This window comes from Ooceraea biroi, chromosome 5 (genome assembly GCF_003672135.1).
Source record: "Ooceraea biroi isolate clonal line C1 chromosome 5, Obir_v5.4, whole genome shotgun sequence".
Taxonomy (NCBI): Eukaryota; Metazoa; Arthropoda; class Insecta; order Hymenoptera; family Formicidae; genus Ooceraea; species Ooceraea biroi.
The window spans coordinates 16,443,921-16,471,610 of record NC_039510.1 but is presented as its reverse complement, the minus strand read 5'-3'; the positions used below and the strand labels follow the sequence as shown (position 1 = coordinate 16,471,610).

Sequence of the window (27,690 nt, the reverse complement as noted above, 5' to 3'; positions counted from 1 at the left end):
AACAGCAGAGTTCACGATCACCGGGAGTCTTCCTCGACATCACTCGCGAACTTTGCATCGCACAGGGGGATCACAATCGGCACACTGACTGATCACGCGCGGCCTATCGAACGATCGGTGTCAAGGACGTGCGGAGACGTCCGCCGCCACCTCGAAGGTCACGGAAGGACCTTTCAGGGCGGCAGTAACGGCAGGGCGAGTTGGCTCCTGTTTCCCTGACGACGCGTGCCGCGCGCTGGCCGATTTCCAGGCACCCCGCTTGAAGGGGGTTGTTTTCCGGGGCACCGACGTCGAGCGTGCCGGGCTCTGCCACAAGTGGTTGCGTCCTGCTGCTGGAAAACACCTGCGATCGTGCGCCCCGCGACTAAACGCGGGGCGAGTCCGCGGGATGTGCACGCGAGAGGAACTCACGGAAACGTCTGCTTGATCACTCGAACATCTCGATAGCCGATGAATCCTGATCTGCCTGCTTGATAAAGAGAACCAACACGATCACGACCTGTGTTCTCATTACTCTACATCTGGGTTTAAATCCGAAGATGTCATCCCTCCACGGGAAGACTTGCGCACCCTGGCTAGCGGCGTGGCTCGCCACCGACGAGCCCGTCGCTCATTTGATCAGCCTAGGATCGATCCTTCGATACAGGTAAATAGACGAAGGAGGAAGTGGGACGGGCAGGAGAGCGCGAGGACTCTGCTGCGCGCACTTTCAATCGAAGCACGAAGGATCAGGTGAGCCGTTCAATCGCGGCGAGTCCTTTCCTCGAGGAGCGATCGTTCCTTGCTCGAATTCGATCGTTGATCCTTCAGGACGACCAAGTAAACATCGGTTCTCAAGTTTGACGGAATTCCCTGATGCGCTCACATCGATGTAGGACCTGTTCTTGCGCCGGTTATCCTGGCTTCTTCGTCCTGCGGTGACGGGAACACCTCGCACACCGAGCGGAGCCGCGACGAGTGTACATGCACGCTCGTCCTTCGCCAAGGAGTACCACACAAGGGCTAGTTTTCTGTTTTCCAGCCCATCGACTGGCGTGCACCCAGTGTCACCTCACAGGAACTAAGCCGGTCACGAGGACGCCTGCGTCTTCGGGCGTCGCGATGCCGGCCGTCCACGACACCCGCATTCAATCGCGCATGACGCGATAAGAAGGGCGCGAATTTAGCACAACATTCGAGATGGGGTGCGTCTGATAGCGAATATGTGAATTTGCTCTGGCTATTTGTAGAGTAAACTACAACGTGACGATTACTCGAGTCTCCGACGATTGACGGTATCGGGATCGATCAGTATAGAGGTGGAAAGTCTACAATTATTCTGCTTAAGTATAAGAAAGTATATTGACATGATTCAGAGTGGAAGAGGCGGAAATAAAAGTAATAAAAATGTAAAATAACTTTATGCAAATTGCAATGATAACAGATGGGCGCAAATAATATGTGATGACAAGTAATGTAGAAAATATGATAATGATAGGAAATGCATAACGTTACAAAGATGTGGGTAATATGATAAATATTGATAAATTTAAGTAGTTAAGTTAATGTTTAAAAATTTCTTCTTTTTTTTAAATATTAGGCTTAATCTTAAAAGACTCTTTAATGAAAATAAAATACTGCTGGCATTATTATTGATTCGTACTACTGCAGCATATACACATGTCACTTCAAGTAACGCAATCATAAAAAGACAAAATGAAAATAAAATAATCTTTGAGATAACTTAATATAAATATTTGTTAACTTATTTAACATAAAAATTCCTAATTATTTCTTTGTCACACATTTTAATGAATGCAAATATATTATTATATCAATAAGCATGTATGAATAATATTGGTAATTAATTAGTGTAATAATTAATTAAATTAAAAATCAAGAAATATATTAATATAATTATTTTCAATTTATGGAAAAAGAATATTAGCAAACCATGATTTTATAAAGTTGTAAGAATTTTATAAAGTTCAAGTATCACTCTGAATTTCATTCACTTAATGACTGATACATAACATTGTACCAATACTGCTATAGCTTCATTTAATTATGATGAGCACAATGCAAAATTTCATCTACAAAATGTATTACATTATTGCATCAAAGATTATTTTTTAATTGACGATAAATTATAATAGCTGCAGTAATAAATGCAGTAATAAAGACTGATAAAAAAGAAAAATATATTTATAATGTTCAAACAGATAAGAAAAGAAACATGTAATAATTCGTATCTTAAGTATTTTTGCGTTGAAATCATTATCACACGTTTTATTTGATAATGGCATCCATGTTAACATTTATTAAATAAAGACAATTATCATTTTAAGAATCAATTTTGCAACACGAAATATCTTGAAAATTTACAAAATCACCCCTAAATTTTCGGCGTCACTATGGATTTTACTATCAAAAGTGGGATGAGTAAGAGTCGAATTTTAACTGGCACAAGCTGGAAGTTGGAATGATGTCGCAACTTACAATAACAATAGCGTTTACGCGATTCTTCGAAAATACATTCTCTCTCTGATCACTCACCAGTCTGGGTGCTGCTGTCGAAGAAAGTGCTAGACGTCTCGACTGTCATCGTCGCAAAAGTGCCGTCCGTGATTTGAGCCGAACTGTCCCTTCGTCCACGATATCTTTGGACCTGTAAAATAAATATCGTTAGTTGTAGCAACAACTCAAAATTTCTAGATACTTTTATTCGATGTTCAGAAATTTATAATTTTTGCATATTTATATAAAAATTTAATAAAATAGATCTTTCACTTCTTGATAAGATTCTTTTACTTGACACTAATTCGAATAATAACTTTCTTGTCTAATATCTCTGGCTCGAGATAGACTCTCTTCCTCTCTCTCTTTCTCTATTGCTGCAAATTATTGGGACAAACGAACCGTGTCGTCGCTCTGAGAGCTTTGTCGCCGAAAATTACGGCATCGTATCATTTCCTCGGTGGTACTCTGTCGACGAAAACCGCGCGCTATCAAGATCTCCTCGGTGGTAGATTGTCGTCGTATTATCGGCGCATGTTGGATACTGCTGGGTGCACGGGCACAAGGACTAGGATCTCTGGATGAACACGAGGAGCTATCTGGTGATCTGCAATAGAAAGTTAAATTCGAGATTCGAATTATCTGAATCCAGAGTTATAGTGGCTATTTTTTTATAAAGTTTTATAAAATTATTATATCAAAAACTTTACGAGTTAAAAATAACATAGAAATGATAAAAGAATACTTGAGAAATTTAAAATTTTTCAAAGACAACTTGTAAAAATATGTTAATATTGTCTTATTATGTAAATTATTATATTAACATAGATTGTATGTATTAATGGTTTAATAACGAAGCGCGACGTATGTGACATTGAAAATAAAATATTCGATAGTTTGAAAATGTATCAATAGCTACTTCTCAATTTATAAATGCGAACGAAGTATCACGTTCGTTTCACTTGTATTAGAAAATCAATAAAAGGCAGGTACCTTGGTGGTCGACCAGCCATGGAAGTGGATTGCCTTCTCAAACGAGCTTTTCTCTGCCTGATAGGACTGATATCTCTCTTATCGACGTTCCTGTCGGGACTCAGATGACTTCTTGAATCACGACGTCGCGGATACGAAGCGGAATCCGGGCTCAAAGAGTCTCTTCGTGCTTTTCGCCCTGTAAATATATTAATTAAATTAAAACACCTTATCGTTTGTATACAATTAAAGAGATATTTCTTAGTTTCCTGAATTTTCATTAAAACAAAGGATTTAACTCAGCTTTTTAATTTAAAAAATTTTAATACACTGTAAGTGACAAGTTATTTCAAGAGATTAATAGTATCTATCATAATTAAGATTAGGTACGTTTCAAAGCAGTCATGAAACAAATAATAATAACAATAAGTATGCAGAAAAAGAGATAAACTATGAGCACTTGTGATATTAAATGTTTTAATTTAATTTCATAACCGAATCAGCTGTAACAGCAATCGGTACCTACCACCATCGTCAGGATCCGGTGATAACGTTGGCTGGCTGCCACGACGTCCTACGGGTGGCATCGATTCGTCTATTGCTGCCTGCTGGCGGGTCAGCCTCGACAATTTGTTGGGTGAAACTTCTTTACCCTTGTAATAACACTGTAGAAAAAGAACCCAATGACGCAGTTCACAAGAAATTAAACTAATTAGAAATTCAATTAAACGCAAACTGTAAAACCATTTTATCAAATTAAAGTTCTTTAAATTATGCATGACAACGAGCCGAGCAATTGGTAGGATCAATTTGCGGTCGTTAAATAAATATATTAAAGGCGACATCTTGTTCCATCAAATTATCCAATTCCTCGCCATAAAATGGAAACTAACTCGCTATCCCAGCGAATTACCTGCGTAGTCGAGTCTCTTCGGGTGGAGAGCAACGGATGCGTAGGTGTGTTGTTGACGTTTGGGGAGCCGACCGGGCTGGAGCTACCGGAAGTCGAGGTGCCAGGAAGCGGAAGGCTGCTTCCGACCGTCGGTGAGATCGCCGGTGGCGTTACCGAGGACATGATGATAGTCGGCGGATTCACGGACGTGTCCAGAGTGGCACCAGATTTGCTTTCCATCGTGGCCTTCGCGTCCACGGTCAAGTTTGACAAGCTGGACACTGCCGTGGTCATCATCAACGTCGTTTTCGATTCGGTCGTGGTGATGACAGGAGCCTTTCCGTTGACCGTCAAGGACATCGGCGTCGTCGTCGCCGTCGTCTTCGTGTCGATCACGAAGGGGCTCGTCGGCTGAGTCTTGGCTTCGATGCTGCTTGATCTTTCACTTTTCTCGGTGGAACTTCGTTGAGCTTCCAGATGTTCTCTGCGATGGGGAAAAATTAATGAGCCACATGTGCTGCATCTTGTTCACACAAAATTAAAAAGTATCATGTTTTCACGTGGAACAACACATATCGACGTTACATCCACGTTGAATCAGCTGCATATCAATATCGATATTGATTTGGTACGGACGCTATAGTATTTAGCGTTGTACGTTCTACCATTTTATAATATTATGAGATGTAATATTATGAGATACTGAAAAAATTGAGAAACTACGATATTAAGATGGCTTAAATTGAATTATTCATAATTTTCCGTAATTCATACTGACCTAACTGCGTTACTAGCCGCACTGTCTGTGCTGGAAGCGCTCGGCCTTTGATCATTTCTGTAGTATCCTTTTGTAGGCGTGATGCCACCCCCGTCGACCGACTGCTGAGACTGTCTACGTTTGTGATGACGACAGTTGTGCTTGCGCTCGCCGGGAGCTTGTCCCGCAATTATCGAGTCTCTTCTGGATCTTGCACTCTCGCCCGAGCCACGACGAGAATTCCTTGATTCGCCAGAGCCTGCAATATGTAGCGATAAGTGTATATTAAAAATAAATCGACAAAAGTGACGATTAAGTGCACTTTTTTTAATCAAATCTGTACAAATTACAAGAAACTCAGGTATTGCAATCTTTCATATCTATAATTAAAAGATTCGTTGGCGCAAATATATGAAAAATATATTAAAAATTATAAACCGTGTAACACTTTTAAAAATTCTACGTAAACCTATTATACAAATATAAATTATTATATAAATCGTCACAAGTGGAAAAAGATCGTGTCTCTTCGACGACTCGAAGACATCAGATTGTGAGAACATATTCTCATCAACGAAACGTCAGAATCCGCCTTCCCACGAAAATCCACGTCACGTGTGAAACATATCGGTCCTCATTACGATGCACAAAACGTTCACACCAAATTCACGAATTAATCAACGGAGTTTGTGGCAATCGCAAGTACCGAGTGTTATTTTTAGACTGCGTCTGGCAGGGGTGACCGAGCTACTCTACTTCGTTGTAAGTTTTACCTCGTCGTGGTGTGGGCGAGATAACCGTGGGTGGCGGTTGCGGCTGCGGCGTCGACTCCTTCTTGTTCCAGAGTCTGGCTATGTCGTTCTTCAAATCACTGATGGTGGAATTCCGCCTGGACTTGGTCGACACCTGGCTCCGAATGCCGCTGTCGACCGAGCTCTCCCGCCTCTTCCTCAGGTTGGAGGCATCCGTCGTGGTCTGCCGCGACCATGGCAGCGATTTGGCAATATCCGCCAAGGTCTCCCTGCGGCAGAGCTTGTTGCTGCGCTTCCCGGAAGAACCACCGCCGCTCCATTCGCGCAGGATGTCGGTCAGCGGAGCGAGGCTCGATCGCCGACGACGCTGATTCGTCGGCGAAGAGCTCTGAGTCTCGTTTGGCGGCGAGATCGACGTGATCTGCGCTGCGGAGTCTCGTCTACCTGTTCCTGGAAGTGAATACATTCTGTCATCGATGAGCTGTCGAAGGTATGATCATTTTGTTACCAATCTGTCAGAGAAATCTGATGCAAATGTAAAAGAAGCTCATGACAACTTTGTTTCCCCGACAATAAGATACATTGTGAGTGATGCATCATTTTACTCACGTACTCGCGTAATTGAAGACTCATTCAATACACGTTAGTACATGTTTCGTCTCTTTGGAGAAATGCATTTCAGTCAGGCGGCAGCAGAATATGCAACGCGATATTATTACACTACTCCGACTTTAATATCGCAGATCGGACACTGTCCATTAAAGTTTCCACGGAAACAGACCGAGACTTTTGCACGAAAACCACAGAATTTCCATAACGCGCTTAACGTGCGAAGAATGCTGGTTACGGGTTGGAAGCGTGTTTCTGCATACCTAGTCGTTGCTTCAGAGTCGACTCCTCCACTTGCTCGCGCACGAGGTCGTCCCAGCCGTTGCCACCCTGCCATATCAGCCCGACCTGATGACTCAGGATCGGCAGGTTGCACACGAAGCAGATCGCCGTCATGGTCCTGGAAAAAATTAAGCGCGCGGTCTCGACTTAAGCCGGCAGGAAAGCGTGAGGTCCGCTCGCCGCCACTCGCGAGCGGATCGGAAGAACTTTCAACGGAAGAAGAAGGTGCATCTCTCAACGATAAAGTTACGTGAAACCAGGCCATGCCAACAGAGCGCTCAAAAGTGACAATTTATCGAAGTCGTGGTTTCTTTCAAGCCGTTGAGAAGCGACAGCGACAAGACGATTGTCATGCTCGAATGTAATTTTCGAATGTAATTGTGATGCCTATCCGATGGGAACCGGAGGAGGCACGCGGAGTACTGATATATACAGGGTGCGTGCCCCTTCCTGATCGCCGCGAAACCACGCTTCGTCTACGCCCACTTCGTAGATAACGATCGAAAGAATGTAGCGAGATATCCAAGATAATACAAACGTAGCTAAGTAGAACAACACTAACAATGTACAGTAGACACAGTAACGCAGATGTAATAATTACGAACGAGGCTGTGTAAGCGGTTGTGCGAGCTCGACCACATCGGCTTTTCGTAGGAATACGCCAGAATAATCCTCATGAGGACACTCGGGGATGATCGCGCCAGAACAGATGGATGTGAAAGTTTAGAAGCGATTGCATGAGATGGATGAGATAATTCCACGAGATTGAAAGGACTCGAATCTCTATCATAAACTATCACGAGTGTAAAATATTCAGCGATAATAATCAGATCTCGTGTATGAGAGAGAGAAAGAGAGAGCGTGATAACTACTAATTTACAAGTAAACCTATTTATTTACAAGTACTAATAAAAATGAATTCGCGGGTTTGAAATTTGCGCTCTAGAATTACTGTGAATAACGTTACTACTGTGCGCGATTATTGTAAGCTAGGACGTTTATACATATGATGATTAATATATGTGAAATTGAGTTTTTCAAGTCGTTCATTATTAGCATAAATTTAAATATAAATAGGATGGGCTTCAGAAGAGAGCAGCAAATAAACACGAGGCTTATTCTGGCGTATGGAAAGCTCGAGATCGTCGAGTTCACACGGGTCGACATCAGCCTCTGGTCTAGGAATGTTACCGCAACGTATTTCGCGAGCACCGATGAACGTCATTCCAAAAGCGTGGATGCATAAAGAAACTCGAGATATATATTTATCTGTATTAAAAACACTGTGTGTGATATATATATAATATATACATAATTACTAGAGCGAGAGAGCCGCATGTCTTTTCTCATGTATACAGCACATAATGAAAACTTTTTTAGAAGGCATATATCTGATTTGGTGTTTCGACCTGTAATGTCGAAGTCTGGGGCTCTGCAACGACATCGCATGGCAAGGGCCTGGCCGACCTGCAAAAGATACACACACACAAACTTTTTTTTTGATAGATCGCTACCGGGTTCGATAGTAAAGAAGTTGATGTAGAGAGGCATCGCGCTCTCGATGATGCTGTATCCTGAAAAAGGGGCGGTGATACTTGAGATAGCGTGGAAGTAGCTGATGATCACTTTTAATTCACGAGAGTCGCGCTGGTTTTGTGCACGTACGTGTTGTTTTTGCCGTCGTTGGCTTCTAATACGAAATATCGGAAATCGATGACGTTCGCAAAAAGATAGAGATGGAGTTTAATTATGATAATATAAATTATGTGTTAACATATAGTAAGTAATAAAATGTTATGTATTAGTAATGTATACTAGACCCATAAGATATAATTAATGTTGGATTATAGTAAATGTCATGTATATTTTATCCAAGTGATATCTACTTTTAGGCATTCCATTATATCATTTTAAAAAAAGAAACTAATCAATCTCGTATTTACAAAGAGGGATTAAATTTAACACTGATAACATATAAATTTAATTAATTACCGAAAGCATTAGTGCTTGCAATCAATACAAACTATACTAATATCCCATGTTGTCTTTCATAATGTGCGCAATTATTTGATAAAAATTATATATATATGTAAAATATGAGGACACTAATTTGTAAAATATTTGTTATTAATTAAGATATTTTGATATTGAGTTAATTATCTGATAATTACTGTAATATTTAATAATATTTTGTATTATCATTATCATTATGTAGAGGAAAATGCGATTTTAATTATCCAATACAGCTTAAAATATTATCGCAAATGCATCATGAGAGTTTCCGTATTATTTGAATACACGTGCATCTCGCATACCAAAACAGTTTCATCCGGCTATTATTTCAACCATTTGCAAATCAAGTTAACCGCATTCCCGTGAAATACGTGCAAACTTTAGCACCGCAAATTCTTATCAAAAATACGCGCTTTTACTCATAATATCCGTGTCATTTCTGTGATAGCGATCTGACAGATCGTTTTGTCAGAAGTTGTCAGATTATTAACATCAATTTTCACTGTATCATAATAATATCACCTCATTAAAACTTGACTACCGCGTAATCCCACGGCAAGAGAGAAATCGTGAGCCGACCAACTTCAATCCATTCGCATGCTAATACGGTGCCGGTCGTTAATGGCGAAGCTTAACAGCCTGCAGAAGACGAATTAAGAGAAGTAATTGAATGGGCGACAAAAGCACGGCGATAAAGCGCAATTACAGCTTCGCCGGGCTGAACGTTAGAGCGAAAAAAGTACAGCTCGTACACGAAACTCGGACCCGAAACATCCTGTGCCGGCAACAATTAATTAATCTGCCTGTCAAAGGCGCGGAAACGTACTTATGCACAAAGTGACCTGATTAGTGATTCACTTGCCCCGATTACTCCGCTCCGCCAAACAAATGAGCATCGGTAACGAACTCGTGTCTAATATCGATTGTCAATAAGCTCAAACGCGGGACGGTTCTTCGAAAGATACACGGGGATTTAACATGCCGGGGAATAAATTAGTTTTGTTCGCAAATTATTCAGTGGCAGTCTCGCAAGTTTCTCGTACCCTCGATGCGCGCGCGCATACTCCGCTCTCCGTTCTCAGGGTTTAAGTAGCGAGGCTTTATTTCCTTGGAATTCCAACTTCCGCTCGGTTACCACGATATATAATTCCGTGCATGAAAAATTTCCGCGCGGGACGCGACACGCTAAAGATGTTTCCTTTTTCATGTTCTGAAAAACTTGATTCCGCGAATTTGCGATTGAGGTCGGAAGCACCGTGAAGAGGTCACAGGCGCATTGGTCCGCATTTTTCATTCCCAGCTCGGAAATGCTGCGTGTTTGATCCAACGCGGCAACCATTTTTGCATTTCGCCTTAATGTCATTTTTCTATATTCTTACCGATGCTTTTGCACTCGGCAGCAGCCGCGGCCTCAAAGGCAAGCTCTCGACGGTTCCGACGAGCCACGTAAATTTCTCGAATGCTTGCAACATAAGCGGAACGACATTCTCTCCGACCAATACGTGCATCAGGTGCGCCTGAAAAATTACGGCACGGCTGTTGCAAGACGAAGGAAATGCCGGCCTCGTAAGATCCGACGAGGAAACTTAGTTTATCTCGCTTGGAACGACTTTAGTTTTCGCGTGAGATGGCAAATTAGTATTAGGGGTACAAGATACGGTGTAAAACGCGCGTGAAAATTACACCGCGGAGGGAATTTGTGATTTCGAAGAGGATTGCATCTGCGCTGGCGTGGCGCGTAGCGTCTGAGTGAAACGGATAAGTAAATAGCGACAACTTAATGATGTTGTCGCGAAGTAACGTTTTTCGGAATAGAGGAAAGTTCTCTCTGGCACAGTGAGAGAAATTTTTTCTTTCCTACCGCTTGTTCAGGAGCACGAGAAAGTGTGCAGATGCACACAGATTACGAATCTTCGTTTTGCTCACGCTAGTTTGCCACGCGCTAAAGCCGCGCTGAGGTTTGTAAAGCGAGAAAAGCCACGCAAAAAGTGGCAGTACCGCGTAAAGAGGATTTAAGTGAAAAAAGATGATAATAAAGAGAGAAAGTTTAATTTCCATCCTTAAGGACAATTGAACAATAGTTTCTCGTCGATCAAACTCTTCATTGTCGCCACGCATGATAAACCGAGCAAGGGACACATTGTTTTGTTAGTCACTCTGCAATCTCACGCGTCGTTAAAGTTCGTCAGCATGGAGAACGTGTTTTAAACCAATTCTCGTTTCGAGAAGTAAAAACCCATCTCAGGGGCAATCAAATAAATTGATCGCCAGCAATTGCATTCGCAAGCGCACAAATGGCATTTTTAAAAACCGAGGCCCTTCCTTGACACATAAATATCAGATATTAGTATGCATTATATGGCAGCATGCGTGCCAAATCGACCGCTTAGATCGCCACCGCGTGTTGCCATAATGCGTGGTTTAACGTCACATTGTGGCTCGTATTATCGGTCTGCGAAATGCCCATGCGTCATTAATACGACAGCTTTGACATTTCCTGTTTCAACATCCATTGTGTGGTAATGATGCTGGTTGCGAGAGCCCAGCGGAAAATGGCCCGTGTTATGCGGCCATAGAGCGAAGCAGAATCCCATTTTTAAGATCAAAGCGAAAAATAAAATTAATTTATGATGAATATTTATTTATGTGTTCGTACACTTTGCGCTACGCGCTTACAATTGAAAAGAAGTCGAGAGAGAGCGCTTAATTTCTGAAAATCATAATTCAAAAAAAGAACAGAAATTATTGTAAATGGCACAATACGAGACCAACCGAAAAATAACTGGGCTTTTCCTCGCAGAGATATTATTTCTGTGTTTCAGAATCGCCAAATGTATTGCTATCTAGAACGCGTATGACGCTCTTTATATTTATTATTCTCCGGTTCCGTAATTGCGTGGAATGACTGTAATGTAACACGGAATGAATTACTCGTGCAGGCGTCATGTTAACATTGAAATTATGAACGAGCGACAGATATCCCGCGAGATCATATTCGCTCTTGAATTTAATTTCACGCAACATGACGCGCGTGTGTAATTCGACGCGTGGTAACCAGAAACTAACGTATAGGTATGGCAGAAGAAAAGCGGCTGCGAGTTTCAAAAATTTATGCGGACGCGAATTTGCTGCGTGCACTCCCCTGTTACATCGTCAGTCTGGTGCAATTGTAAAATACGAGCATCCTATTATCGGCCGTGACCGTTATACACTGCATTTGGAGCACAGCTTGTTGATAATTCTTTTCCAAAACAGGATGCAAATGTATATTTTGTTCTACATACCTAACGCAGTGCATATGCAATAAAATATTAAATCAATTTCTGGTCAAAATTTTTTTTCAATATTGTTATAACAATAGCGCGCACCAGTGAGTTTAAATTTCAAAATAATTATTCAAGCATATAAAATATATAGCGAACATATATTTGGTTTCTTTTTCCTTAATATTAATCTCTCTATTACTGGCTTATTCGAAAACTTGAAAACTATTGTTCTAAAGAAAATGTAATTAAGTATCGAGTATAAATAGATATAATTATAAGTATCGAGTATAAATTTACTTCACAGTTCACACTTAACAGTTTCAAGTATCATGCGTTTTGACGATTATAATTTCGCTGATCTTGCCTATTTGTATATACAAGTCTACACGCGTGGCCACATGGAAAAATGCACTAAGTAGAAAGAAGTGTCTTAAGACGTTTGCTCGCGAGGGCAATAATAACTCATAGGATATTGCGAGAGATCGACGTGATTGCGGCCTCGTAAAAACGAGCAAAGTTTATCGCAGGAAACTCGCGGAGGACTCGGCGAGATAGTTCCCGCTCAAATTGAAGGACCGTCTCCTTGCCTCGCGGATCGCGACGCAGATCACGAAGTACCTTAATAAAATCCGACCCGAAACTCGTTGGAAGGAAAACTCATCCGGCATCGTTTCGAAAGCTCATCTGCGAACGAGCCAGTAACGGTCTGATGAGAGAGAACGGGATGCAGAAAAAAACCGGTAAAGAGCCGCTCCCTTGAGATGAAATAAATTTTGCCCCGTTCGCGTTCATTCAGGATGAGGCGTGGATAGTTCTACAGATAGAAAAAATGAACATTGCAGACAGAAAATGATCTGCATAACATTTATCGCGTTTCTGGATATTTTAATTGATACAAATAGAAAGTATCCATATAATACGCTCTCTGCAAGCTGATTAATCTGTAAATTTGCATTTTATTTAAAAAGAAAGTGTTATTGTATTTATCTTTGGTTAAAAATAATTTTGTATAACAAATGTAGCAGAATATTATCAGTTTACTAAAATTAATAAGACTGATTGTTTTTAGGAAGTCCGATAGTAGTTTTCCCTAAATACGGAAAAATAATAATCAATTTTAGTTAAAAATTTATTTAAAAGTTGAACATGTTTAGCAAAAAAGCATGAAAAACATAAAAGCATAAAAGAAGAGTGCTATTTATTAAAAGGGGAATATCATTGTCGGGTGTAAAAACGGATTTTTGTTTCAAAACGTTGCGAAAACATATTATAACGAGGTAGAAATAATATTCTGCACGGTAAATGATGGTAAAATGTTCCGACTTTACCGAGATGGTGCAGTGTGCACGTTTTGTAAACTCGATCATGTCTGCCATGCGTTAAAGCTTTCTATCGAGTTAAATATTTGAGGATGACAGGAAGGGAAGAGAGAATCGATAATGGGAGTATCAATATATATGCATTACAAGAAGACGTCTTCGTGTGAGGTAGCAAATATTACAGAATATTGTTTGAAGTGACATTTAGTTTTGACAAATATGGTTTAATACAAATTTTGAATAGAGATGACAATTATTAAATGTATATATTGATAATGCGTGATCATATATATATTAATTATTCAATGTAATAATATAGTATAATTATTCAATATAGTAATCATTCAATGCGTTTTGTGGTAATACATGCATTGTTATTAATAATTTCTTTTTAATTTATACTTGTGACAATAAATCAAGTTAATTGCAACGTAGAAATGTGTATATGATATATCTTGAAGAAATAAACTAATAATTTGAAATATTGTGCGACTTGTTCACGTAAAATAAAACATTTTGTATTCGGTAACACTCTTTTGCCAGTCTTGTGGGACATATATGTTTCATAGAATTTGAAAGTTTCTGTAATTTTGTAGCAAAGTTTTCATATCTCATACATATTTTCAAAGTAACTACAATGTTAAAGAAACATTGCAGTGCGGAAAGAACACCCCATTATTTTCCTGAAATAATGTACCTATATTGAACATGATTTAAGCTCTAGTAAAACGAAAATTGATGCACCACCAACGAGAAGAGACACGACATAAAAATAAATGAAAAAAGGAAGGAAGAGAGAATTATGGGCATCAATATGCTAAGAGAAATGTCAATCTCTTAATGGTGAAATTGGTACTACGACCAACGATAATAGCTTCCGTGAGCGAGCTCCGTTGACTCGCGGAAGACCTTTTCACGTAAGGTAGGATCTACCTTAAGTCTCCATTTCTTCTACCTGTTATCGGACACGGTTCTTCAATTTCCTGCTGACTTTGACGTTCTCTACGAGTACAAGGCAGCGTCAAATCAAGCTGGCAAGTTGTGTCCGAGGTAAATCGAGAGAAACCTATGTGAGAGAGGATGATGAAACGAATGATCCACGTAGAGCTCCACTTGATGGCAAGCAATTATTTTTCATCGAGGAATCGCTTTTCGCGAAACAATCACTCGTGATGGACGTGACAATAGGAGTCTCGGGGCTGTTCGTATTCTCGTCCCAAGAGTGGTCGTACCTGAGACTCGATACTTAAAGAAAATACTGATCCACAGGTGGGCGTTAAAAGATGAAAGGCATGACGTCAGTCGGTAAACATTCTTCTCAGATATCTTTGCCGAGAAAAATTTTACTGCGAAAAAAATGATTTTTTCTTATACATGATTTGCTTGATGATGTTCTTATAAATCACGTAAAATATTTCATAGAATCGATAAAAAAATTGGTAAAACGAGATGAAATAGTATTCTGATAATTGCAATTTTATTGTTTTGTTAAAAATAATTGTATTGTTAAAATTCTTTTATCATCAAGAAAATGATACTGGTCAATATCGCTCATTTTAAAATGGTTTATATGTAATTAAATTTTTATTCCCAAAGCTATGAATCTTAAAAAATAACATATAAAATGAAAATTAAGATAAAAGCTGTATACAATATTTGCATATTATCTTATACAACAAGTAACAAGGTGTATCGTAAGGTCTTCTCAGGAACATCTTTTCTCTACAAGAATCACTTGTTTATCTCGCCGAATGAAAGAATCAGAAGATGATACTTGGTATAAGCGACAACGATAGGCTACAACGACGACAGCCCGTGAAAAATTCCTATCCGTGGCTACCCGTGTTTCGGGGGAATTTCGATTTATCCAGAGTGATAAAGCACGCGGATAAGCTATAACAATGTTTTCTTCGAGGTTGAACGAGAAGCGGTCTCCCTGACGAATGAACAATGTTTCAGTATCCTGCGAGAGTCCCAGAAGACTCGTGAGAATCGAGAAAGAAGGAGAAAAAGACGAGAAAGGAGAAGAGAAACGCATACCGCAGCCACGAGGGTTGAATACGAACAGGAGTGAAAATCGAGCATACTGTTGCTTGATAGCGAACAAAAGCTGAAGAGGGTATCCCCATAGCAACCATTGCAACAACGTTGTCCGCTGGAAAAGGAGAAAAAGCAAGTGCGATATGGCCGCGATGCCACGGTGACGAAACAGGAAACGAAGGAAGAAACCGAAGAGGATCCGTGGGATTCCCGAGGGTGAGGGAGGACTAATATCCTTTCTCTTGTACCAGCGAGAGGAATTTATGTCCATGCGAAGACCGGATAGGACTCGAGCTCTAACTAAATAAAACTTTTTCGCTACACTCGCATAACGTACAATCGTAGAATTTGTATCGTCTCCCGCGAAACACTATAAAGCAGGATCTCATATTGCTTAAATCGCAAACTTGCGGAGACTTATATTTTGTTCTAAATAACAGATGTTAGACGTTTATAAGGCAATTTTTACATTTCTGCAAAATGTAATACCTCTTGATTTTCTCTTCGATGTGTGATAGGACGATACGCTGTGTAAACTGATTTAACTGTGTGATAACTGTATAATTAATTGTATTTTATTATTAAAAGTACCAAATATCAGCTTTTATTATAACCAATATTCGGATAGAATTTATAACAATCTGTAATGACGTATATCGACCTTTATTATCCGAAATCCACAATGTTGTTTTTATAAGTCTCAGGTTTTAAATCTGAAATAGAATAACGCGTGGAAATGATTTCGCTGCACAAGAACGCTAGCTGCGTAGAGAAATGAGCAATTCGTGGAATGTTTTCTTCGTAAACTTTGCTCAAGGAAATATATTTAAGCGCAACAACGGGAAATATCGGCAATGAACATTTTCAATCCGACATTATAAAAGTTACTTGTGCATATATTATTATAAAATCTCTTTCATATATTTATACTGCATTATTTCATATTTATTTATTTATACTGCACGCTTTTACAATATAAATATTTTAATCTCCATTGTAATACATTCATCTTTATTATAAATATTTGATCTTCATTAAACAGCAATCTGAAATAAGTGTGTATGCTTTCGAAGAAATAAATAAAATATGCAATTCACTTCAAATATATTGACTAATAAGTAAACTTCTTTAAATAATTTGCAATAAAGAATCTCGAAAGAAAGTTGGAAACGTTATAAAATCTTATAATACAATTTTCAAGCTTATTCTTGGAATCAACACATGGATATATTCATATATAATTGTATTACAACTTTTACAAATATCTGCGTACAAGATAAAATACTTTTTTCACCAACTTTGCACTTGTAGCGTTTCTTTTACAATGATTTGTTAGAAACATTAAATATCTCGATCACAAGTACATTAATTATTATCATCTCAACATTTTATAATTCAATCAATCTAAACGGCATTCACAACTTTATATTAACGTTCTAATAAAACATCGCGCAACAACGAAATGTCCCGCGTAAACTAGCGAAGATATCGAGTCACGTGATCGAATTACCTAATCGCGGTTCAGTTCGCCGGCGATCGGACGTGTCGCAATACATTGTCGCGGATGTTTTTCATTTTTCATCTACTCCGGGTGAGTTTCACGTAGGAATTTCGCAAAGTGCAGCAACGAGCCATTGCTTTCTCGATACTTTAATCGCTCCGCGAAACAGCAATTCTTTCCTTCGACATTCGCGATTACTGTCGTACGATTCTATGTTCGGTCCGACGTTCGTTGAAAAGTTCTAACATCGACTGTCGAGTACACGCGTTTTACACGTCTAACGGTGTACTCGCTCGCCTGGCAAGCGTGTCGCGTGCCAATCGGCATGCAAAGCATGAGAAAGTATCAAAAGGACCATCAAGAGATCACCGGCGAGGGATTAATCGCGCCGAGTGATCCCTTGCCTGTGATATTCGCGTAACGGTGATCGTCCGCCATGATCGTTACGTCACGGCGCGTCACTTCTCGAAAACTTCACGCCGGTAGAAATCCGCGTGACAATAGGGAGGTTAGTGGACGAATATCCGAGTGATTGTAATCTAACCTAATTTCAATTGAAATTAGCTGAATAGCTAGTGGAGATTCGGTGTTGATCGAGTTTGTTTATTAATGCGGATACCTCGCGTTATTCGTAAGTGAAAGTGATTTGGCTAATTCGAATGGAACGCGCGAGTGCAACTGAAAGACAAAAGGAGTCGCATTCAGGGGAGTATCGAGGAGCTGCCACGAGGATAAGCGGAGATAGAAGATCATCGTGACGGTGAGTTGACTCACATTATTGTCGAATTGCTTTTTTTGCAATTTTTCTAACATACATGTTCGACGACAGGACAGGCGGATTAAATAAATAATGTGCAGACGTTTAAGTTCTTTTTAACTGGGACAGTTAAAAATATTTTGAACATAAACGTTACAGACAATTTCTCTATTCTCATTTCTAATTTTACACGTAAAAAGCGTTTCAAAAATCTGTTATTCTTGTAATGTCCGTAAAATATGTATTATTTGAAACAATCAGATAAACATGCTTATTTGTCACTCGTCTCACGTTTTTTTTTCTTTTTCTTTAAATGCAATATTGCAATCTTTTCGTGATATATAGATCCGAATAAATTGAATCTCGAACTCGAGTTTTACGTATTTTATAAATCACTCGAAATAATAAATCGCGCGCGCGCATTTCATATAAAACTCGCAGGCTGTGGGGAAATATAACTTGAAATCGTGTATCGAAGTGCAACCCAACTGCCGCGTGTATTTTGTTATTGGCACAAGTTAGATCATAGCTGTCGACCCGTCGCGTAAACTACGTGTCAAAACTACCAAGTAAATTTTGCGGAGGAAAAAACGAGGTGCATGCCGCCGCGAGTGCACCGATTTAAAAGTCAAATTCAGCAACCGTGAACGCCGATAAAGCGTTGCATTAAGTGATAAACGGAGCCGGAGCGCGAGTACGACGTTTCGCTAATAATTCATTAAGAACTCGCGCAATTAATTAAACAGCTGCTGCTGCTGCTAGTGCTGCTGCTGCTGCTGCTGCTGTCGCTCGAGGACGACGCGGCAAAAATATGCGGCTAGAAATATCACGTCGCAAAAAGATACCCCTTCAATCTCCGGCTTGATGAAGCTTTTTTTGAGATTAATGCGCTGTCATACCTTAAAAATGCAGCGACGAGAATCGTTGAACAGAATGAAGAATATTCCGATAAAGGGAACTTAGTGCGAATCAGAATTCGTTTTTAATGTCTCATCGCGATGAACTAAGCAATTTCACGCGAGCATGAAAATGTACCGTAACATTTGTTAATCATACACTGTTTGTCATCCATCGCAATCAATTTGAGGTATTTTCATTTTCGCAAGTAAAGTTGAAGGTACTATTGACATAATAAGCGCACAATAAACGCACAATAACGTTTACAGATTTATCGGCCGCGATGATATATTTGCAGCAATTTTAACGTAAATTACAATAATAATTACAAACGAGGAACTGCAATCTATATTTCAATCAAGAAGCTTTCCTGGTAATTATCGTTAAAGCTCCGAGATCAATATATATGATTTTTCGTAACTTGAAATTAACTAGATATTATTTATCCAGCATTTCGTGCGTTTCATCGGGGCACACTAAATATGAAAGCGCGTGCTACATATCAATTTCACAATGTCACGAAGGATAAAAATCATGATACATAATGCAGGCGTGCGTACCCTCCGCAGAAGCGATATAATATGAGGGAGGGCGGAAAGTAATTTGGGAACACTGTATGTTTGTCGTCCCGCGTCGGGCAAATATATCGAGTCACTGGCAAAATCCTTATCTCAGACCAAAGAAAATAAAACTGGTAGACCGGCAGGTATCCCAATATCTTCTCCGTGTCCACCTCGAGAAGAATTTTATATCGAATTGCGTTCCTTTATATCCGTGTATGTGTCGTATAGATCATAAATGTTTCATAATCACTGATTCACCTAATTAAACTTGAAAAAATAAGTTTTGTTTGTTAGAAACATATCAAAAGAATCCATAAAATTTCGACGATTAGGAAAGTGCTAGTTACGCAATTGGGCTGCCAGAGAAACGTTCCAAGTGCCGCATCGTTTTTAAGCATTACTTATTCTCAAAGAGGCGGAAACGACGAGTTTTCTCGAGTTTGCATAGGCAAAAGAAAGATTGTAAAACTGCAAAACTGCCATCAACGATTCTACTTGCGCTATCTACGTAGTGCACCTTTTTAAGCTCATCACGTCAACTACTTGCCGCACCTGAGAGCAGCAAGCAAGATTTTCCATTTTTTAATACTCTATTCCGGTATTCCGTTTCAAGGCGAGACATTTACATGGATGTCGTTTAATCTAGCTCTCTGGCCGCGCCATAAGACGCGAAAGGAATCTACATTGACAATTTCGCAGCTCAGACAAGATGAATAAAAAAGAAGAACGCGTGTGCAGGAGCTTCTCTCGCACGTTGTACATCGACGTCGTATTTTACCTGATCAGAGGGATATTAATAACGCTGTCTGTGCGCGATAACATGTAGATAGGCAGCAGATAGTTCGAAGTATCGACAGAGAGCGACGATGAGGCCGTTAACAACGTCGACGTTCGCGCGCAATTGATCACCGCTCGATCGCGACGCGTCAGCACGACCGTTATTTACATCTCTAATAATTATGCGCGACGGGATAATCAATCAGGGAGCGCAGCATCATTTCGTGTTACGTCACGGATAACCGTGGCATATCCGTAAGCGCCGAACGATTCGCGGCATTTCGGGCGCGCATTCGCGCGGTTCTTCCCGGCCGCCTGCCTCGCATACTTCTCGCATATTCGGCCACGTTTTCGATCATTTCCGGGACGAGCGAAACAACGCACGTGGAATTAATTACTACTCTCGTAGCAGCGTGCACCGGACGCAAAAACGAGACGACGGCAGCGGCCCGGCGCTTTTTGCGGCCGCTATATACGCCATCGGTCGTTGCTTGGGTCATCCCCAGGTCCTCTCGTCCAGCCATTATCCTCGAAGAGGATTCTGCGCCGCTTGGATGCTCCGTTCTTCCGAAACGGAGCAGAACGCGCCCGTACTTATATCACAAGAGCGTCACTCACGTGGCTGAACGCGAAAAGAGCATAGGCATCGTAAAGAGCACAAAGAGCTTTACAAATAAAACAATTCTCTAATCATTAGTGAAAAAAAGCAGTTATGCAAATTATGACAATTTAAGAGGTATCTATCGCGACTTGACATTGCAAATCTATCCCTCGACTCGCAATATCTAAAAAAAGAAATCATATCTCAATTACACCGACTTATTGGAAGAAACGTTCGATCTCGCAGCCGATAATGCATTGTTAGGAGTACAAAGATACGAGCAAAGGGTGGATTATATATAACTGGGATATACGACTTCAGCGTTTATTGAAAACTTATCTCTCGCCGAATTCATGTAACGGTCGGTATTGAATCTTTAAGAAAGCTTCTCGATCTTCAGCATGATATAGCTAAGCGATTTAAATCGCATGCGTCAGCACGTGGACTTGCGTGCTCGACGGTGCAGCCGCGACAATCGTAATATGAAACTTGTCGGCACTATTTGGTAGTACTACGCAAGCAGTTGAACATGTACTTAATACAATGCAAGTTTTTCTATTTCTGAAAGATTTTTTTAAATTATAAATGTTCTATCAATCCGATTATCTCTCTTAACAAAATTTGCATGCACATTTTGTGACATTAAAAGACTTACGAAAAAATTTGCTTAACCAAATGGCCAATTGTATGTTCTCATTTTTTACAAGAAATTGATTGTAGAATATCTGGTATCGAGTATCTGGTAATTTTCTCCAAATTTTTTAAATTGAAACATATTTTAAATCGGATATTTTAAAATAAGGCAAAAAATTGATTTTTTATATATGATTTATTAATATAAGTACGTGCTATCGATATTAATTTTTTATCTCTTTTCTCTTTCGAAAATTTTGCATGAGAAATGGTGAAAAGATACACTTTGATTACCCGAACGCCCAGCAACCAACGCGGTTGCCCGCGAAATGTCAATAGCTTTCATAATCATCTATCGAAAATCGATAAACGATGAGGTCCTTATTACATTTTGTCATTTTGAGGGTTCTCTCTCCTGCTTTTGTATCGCTTTGCCATCCTGCGATGTCAAAGGGATGAAAACTTTGGTGTGCGATCGTAAAACACTTCGTACAACCATAAAAGGTCTCCAACTATCAGAGCATTTTCCGCTTTATTGCACCATCACGACGAAACAAACTTCACAAGTCGAATTAAGGATCGAACAAAATGGCACTTAAATGTGTAGTATCTGCCACGAATAATCTCTGTAACGTATCATATAAAAAAATTTGGAATTGATGTGTGTTGATAAAAACTCTAGACATTGTTCGTAACTATTAATACTATATACTTGTTTTAATCTATTAGATTATATATTATATATTCCGTGTTTTAACTAATAATATTTCACTTAAGAGAGATGAAGCGGTGAATTATACATTATATCAAAACATGTAAATGTCCATCCAGCACCAAAATGATTTTTGTAACATTTCTCCCTGTTCTACCTGGTTATTTTTAAATGTTGGATGATTTTCCTCGCAGAAAAAATAACTGAAATATGTAAAATTTACGTTAGAAGAGTATAACGCACACATTAAAGCTTAATGTATTCGCTTCTTTCTCGCAAGGTTTAACCAACCTCGTAATTCTACAAAAGCACGTGTGACATGCTTAATATCGCGAATGCACCGTCGGATTAAAAAAAATCCGACATGCTCCAAGCACACGAAAGAAAGACTGGTTTCTCTGCGGAATTACGTACTTCGCGGAAGGGATTACTTTTCGACAATTAAAAGCGATTCGACGGTGTTAAACGAGCGAATGCATCATCTCGTACGATGTATATCATATAATACTTCCGTATAGGAGCGATTTATCATGAGACTATCGCAAGATACTCCCACAGCGTCTGACACTTTTGTATCGCGATTCTCCGGCGAGATAAACGATTTTCAGGCATCATCGCCGATACCCAATTTTCCTCAACGACCCGTTCGGCACAATACGATGATGTATGACCCGACAATATGATACGGGTAGGCCAGTGGATCATCGTGAACGGCCTCAGGTCGAGACGACTGACGAAAAATCACCGACCTTCGTCACGATCGCGAAAGATTGAGGGACGAAACATCGGCACCGCTTGTAAAAGGGTACTTTCGCGCGCGAGTCGCAATATGCGCGTTTCTTAGACACGTTAAAGCTCAATAACGAATTGCTAACATACGAGCGAGCTTTTTAACCCGGCCTTTTATCGCACGTCGTCTTCAAAGGCAGCGAGACCTTCGCGGTTGACGTTCGTGGGAGGATGAATTCTCGCTTTCCCGTGCGATGCCATGTCGATACCTCTCGCCCTTTGAAAGCAACCAGCGTTCGTTGTCCTAACGCGCTGTTCTACGCTCGAATGCAAGTGGAGGCTTAGAAAATGTACGTCATGTGAGAGCAAGGGAGTATTAAGATTTCTCGCGACCTGGTTCGCTGGCGCAATGAGAAATAGATAAGTAAAGCCTGAAACAAGAGTCGTGCTGCAGAGATGTGCTTTTGACACTCCGCGAAAGTCCTTAATCAGACTGCAAGGCGAGAAAGAACGGTTGTGTATGTGCGCTCTCGCACTTTCGTTTCATTTTGTTCTTTCGAGCGAAAGGGAAACGCGAGAGATGAGAAAGCGTAACGTGAGATTCTCAAGAACAACGCCGTGACGCGCGTCACGAGTTGGATATTAATACCATCGTAATGTTTGGCCACGACTTTGAAACTATCGCCACAACGCCGAGCACGTGGCGATTCATCTTCCCGACTTTCAGATGAAAGCTCGAGGAGCTGCGGAAATGCACTTCGTTGCATTTCGGAGAATACATGTTAGAGAATGCCGCGAAGTTTCCATCGAAACAGAAAAACATAAATTCATGCAACGTAACTTTAGCGTTCTGTGCCTGTTTCAAATGTTTTTGCTACTGATATCGGATCAATATTACTCTTTCTTATGAAACTTATCTCGATATGTAAGATTATTAACATATTAACACAACAGAATAAACATTTCTAATTCTATATGACAACACTTTGTTGAATTTTCTCTCAAACAAATTGAAAGAGAAATAGAATATCTCTCTGGAATAAGAGAGAAAAGAATATTTTGCAGACAAATTTCATGATGTATCTGGGAATTAATTTTTATCTAACTTCTTTTTCCAAGGACAGAATTTACACATATGTACTCTTCCGGAGAAGTTATCAGCATTGCTCTTGCATCACGCGAAATTCGGCCTAATGGACGGAAGTAAAAAGAAAAGGATTGCTTCTTGGCTCAATGATTTATCGATACCGCGTTTACGACACCGTCGAAATTTTCTCCGTTCGCCGCTGACAACGTAATTTGTCCGGGCACATATTTCCCAGGCTCTGGCAATATCCTTCCGCTGTCTGGCGGGAAATTGCAACGCCGGTGATTCCGAGGTTCTCATTGTAACGGAATTATCGGCCCGGCGAAGACGTCCCGATGGAAAATTTCTCCGGCAAGGGACGCGGCCCAATTTCGGCTTTCATCATCGCTCGACAAAGAACTACGCGCGCGTCCCGTAATTCTCCCTCCTGTTTCGCAGAGACCACTGAAATTTTTAATACTACTAGAAGATAGAAAGACGAGCTCACTCATGCATTATCCGACGACGGCGCGAGTCCGCGTCGCGCTCGCACTCACAAATTGCGCGGTCACCCATGGCCTAATCGAATTTCGACTCAATTTCGTATAGCTGCTTCCCTGCATGAAACTTTGGCATTATCGAATATACCGGTTTCATGCGCTCTCCAGGTTTCGGTAAAGCATTTATTTCAGTCTGTTACCGGGATGAAATTATCGCGCTTTGAGCGGAACCCGCGTGACGGGAATACTTCGCACTTATCGATATATAGAATTATAGAATTCCATAAAGCATCAATTGTAAATTTTATTCAAGAAAAAGAGAGAGAGAAAGACTTGAGATGTACATAGAATGTTTCTATACATATTTCCTATATAAAATATATTACGTTGATGAAAGGTACGGAACGTCTAGAGACGCGCTGTGGTATGTTCCTCTGCTTTAATAAAAATCGCGTTTATATTTTATCTATTTTATTCTATTACAACGTTCACATGAAAGAAATATTAAAATTAGCAATTTACGTCATCTGTTATTTTTGTCACGTCGTTTAAAGCTGATTTGAGAAGTAGACCGACTCGAATTCACTCTCGCACATTTTGCTCGCGGGAGCTCGATGCTTTAATCCGCAGGAGATACCTAGGATGAAATTTGCATCTGCTAAGAATATGTATACAAATATTTAATCTGCAATACGAAATATATGAAAAATAATATATATTTAAGTTCATTAACCAGCGTCTTGACTTATCTGCGTATTCAGTTCACATGTGCGCGTATCAGAAACTAACGGCGCTGTCCGATCGCATTTGCGGGGTAACTTACTGGCACTGGCCAGACACGTAGAACAGCGGAAGGAACGTCGAAGCAAACCAAGCGTAACAGCGATATTACTACTACTGCTGCAGCAGGCAGGCAAGCAAGCAAGCAAGCAGGCGGCAGTAGTAATATCGATAACTCAATCGACAGGATTGCAGTGCGCGTCCACGTACAACGAAATCCTCGCTTAGCTGGCAGCTATCGCAGCCTATAACAGAATATTCGCGTGCAGAGCGAGAACTCCTCGATCGTCCTGCCTATTAAGTCCGATTAAGACTACGTCGAGGAACTCGTTAGCAACTTGTTACCAATGCTTAACGTATTCCGGCATTAGTTTCTGCTACGAACACATGAGCGCGGGCATGGAGTTGAAATAATTGATTGTTAAGGGATGAACGCGTGTGAGCGAAACGTCTGAGGTCCCGAGTGATCGTGGCGTTTAAATTAGAAATGCATTCGGATTGATTCGGTGTGGAGCTTGTTTCGTCCGTTAATGCAATTTGGGATGGAATATCACCTGGGCGTCTATGTGGAGAAGTCATAGGTCAATTTGGTCATTGAAATGTATTACATGCACGGGATGAAAAGACGAAATTGACGTTAGAGCATGGACTTTGTGCTTAAGCTTAATTACAGATGCTATAGAGAATATAAGAGAATTACAGATACTATAAAATGTATAATATTTAGTTTTTAAAATATTATTAATATTATTAATATTTCTAAAATATTATAACTTTAAAATATTATAACTTCTAAAATATTATATAAAAATAATCTATAACAATAAGAAAATATTAGCAGATATTCAGTAGATATTGGTGGATATAGAAATTAGCAAATGATCGATCTGTGACAAAATTCAGTGCGCAAACAAGTCAGAATCTGCTTTTATTCTAATATTTTCAGACTACCTCATGTTTGCACAAGATATTGAGCGAACAAAAATGTTTTACTGTCAAATGGAATATTTAATGCTGCTAGTGCATAAAAAACATAACACCTCAATAAGTTCAGTATCGGCTCAATTTTTCTTCGAGTATTCATTATCTTTCTTTGCCAAAGAGATTTTATTGGAATATAATAAAAAGAACAAATTAGATTATAACAAACGCCTTTTTCTCTTGCAAGCTATACTAAAAGTCACAAAATGAGAAAATTCAAAGAAATCTTTCGTCTTTCGAGTCTGTTTCATTGATCCTTTTGCGGAAACGACTGTAATCAAGTATCTTGATACGCATGATGACAGTCGCAACGATTCGTCTAATTGCCAAGCACCATCACATCCTTCACATCCCACATGGGTTCACATCCCACCTATGTAACGTATTGTGCGAGACAGACTCTTGAACAGTGCCATTTAGCGATAAACGCGCGATGGGATTGCGAGTGACTGTTATCTCCGACGGTGCGTTCCGAGCTCGGCGATTGCCATGGCATGCATGCGCTGCTGCATGCACGTCGCGTTTGCCTGCAACAATGCGGTGGGGCTTACAAAGCGCGGGCGCAAAGTAATAATAAACTACGAACAGCACGCTTTGTGTGAAGGCCGCGAAGTTTCGGGGGCCGCGCGCGCCAGTTTAAGCGGTCGTTTCCGATATAAAGCGAAATATAAATGGCACTCTGAAACCGGCATAAATAACGTCGATTCGTTATCCTCATCCCCGCGACTGCGATTGGTGAATACGCGCGAGTCTTGTTATTTGATATTAATTTAGCGTGGCTTAACAACTCTACCCATCCTGGCAGAGTTAAGCACAAACGCTTTGCGTTCAATCAAAGAGGATGTCAGTACCACAGTCCTTAACTGAAGTCTAAATCGCTCTACACACATACACACACACACACAACGTGTATAAGCTGATATCGTAAATTCTCGCTTTCTGTGTATGGCATTAATCTGGTCCGTGAGGAACAGCTGAGCGCCCGAGTCGTTAGCGGCGACGACGCAATCGCCGTGAAATCGTTTCCGATGCGTTATTTCGGATTAATTTATATTAATGACACTCGCGTTACTCGGCAGTTAATTCCGCCGAGTTCTTGAAAGTGAGGATGATATTTACTGAAACGTGATGAAATGATATTGGCGAAATATGAACTATCAAATACCTCAAAGGTTCGCCACGTTCTTTGGCTGAAAATAGAATTAAGAAAAAGAATACCGAAGGAAAAATATTTAATATTAAATAAAAGCTCTGTCGAGATCAACCGGATAAAGTAGGTTCGAGGTTCTCTTAAATTGTTTCGTATTGATATATGCGTAATACATAAGAATGTAATATCAGGAAAATATCAGGTATCTCAATTTTTATTTCAAGTATACTGGCATACTTTTGCTTTCTATTCTTCCTAACAATTTCCTGTTTTATTGTTGTATGTGTGCGTAGGCAAAGTATAGGAAATATCTATTGAAATGGAATAATCGTTCCTTAAAGGTTGCATAGAATTCTCGCGATTTTCATGGTATTGCAAGCATGCGATACATTACATCGACCTTTAAAGGCCAAAACATTTTTTTATCTCGCCACTAGCGTATAACCGATATTATTTTTATTTCTCTTTTATATAATTACGATCTTTATTATAAATTTATATGCCTCCTATAAGCTAACGCAACGCAATTTTTCAATTGTAATATGAATCAAAGAGATTTCGATATATACAATCCCCCCGATATAATATGTTTAACGAATATTCATTATCTAAACGCAATCGAACGAATCAATTTCTTCCTTATGT

General features: G+C 40.0%; 1 protein-coding gene across 1 annotated transcript in view; it reads right to left on the bottom strand.

Annotated features, from left to right (window-relative positions):
* LOC105286524 overlaps positions 1-27,690 on the bottom strand; it is a 120,837-nt gene that overhangs the window by 24,302 nt on the left and 68,845 nt on the right. The window contains 8 exon segments of the mRNA XM_011351539.3: positions 2,536-2,647; positions 2,899-3,103; positions 3,490-3,667; positions 3,995-4,133; positions 4,382-4,844; positions 5,139-5,376; positions 5,891-6,319; positions 6,742-6,878. Of these exon segments, the coding sequence (XP_011349841.2) occupies positions 2,536-2,647; positions 2,899-3,103; positions 3,490-3,667; positions 3,995-4,133; positions 4,382-4,844; positions 5,139-5,376; positions 5,891-6,319; positions 6,742-6,878 (1,901 nt within the window).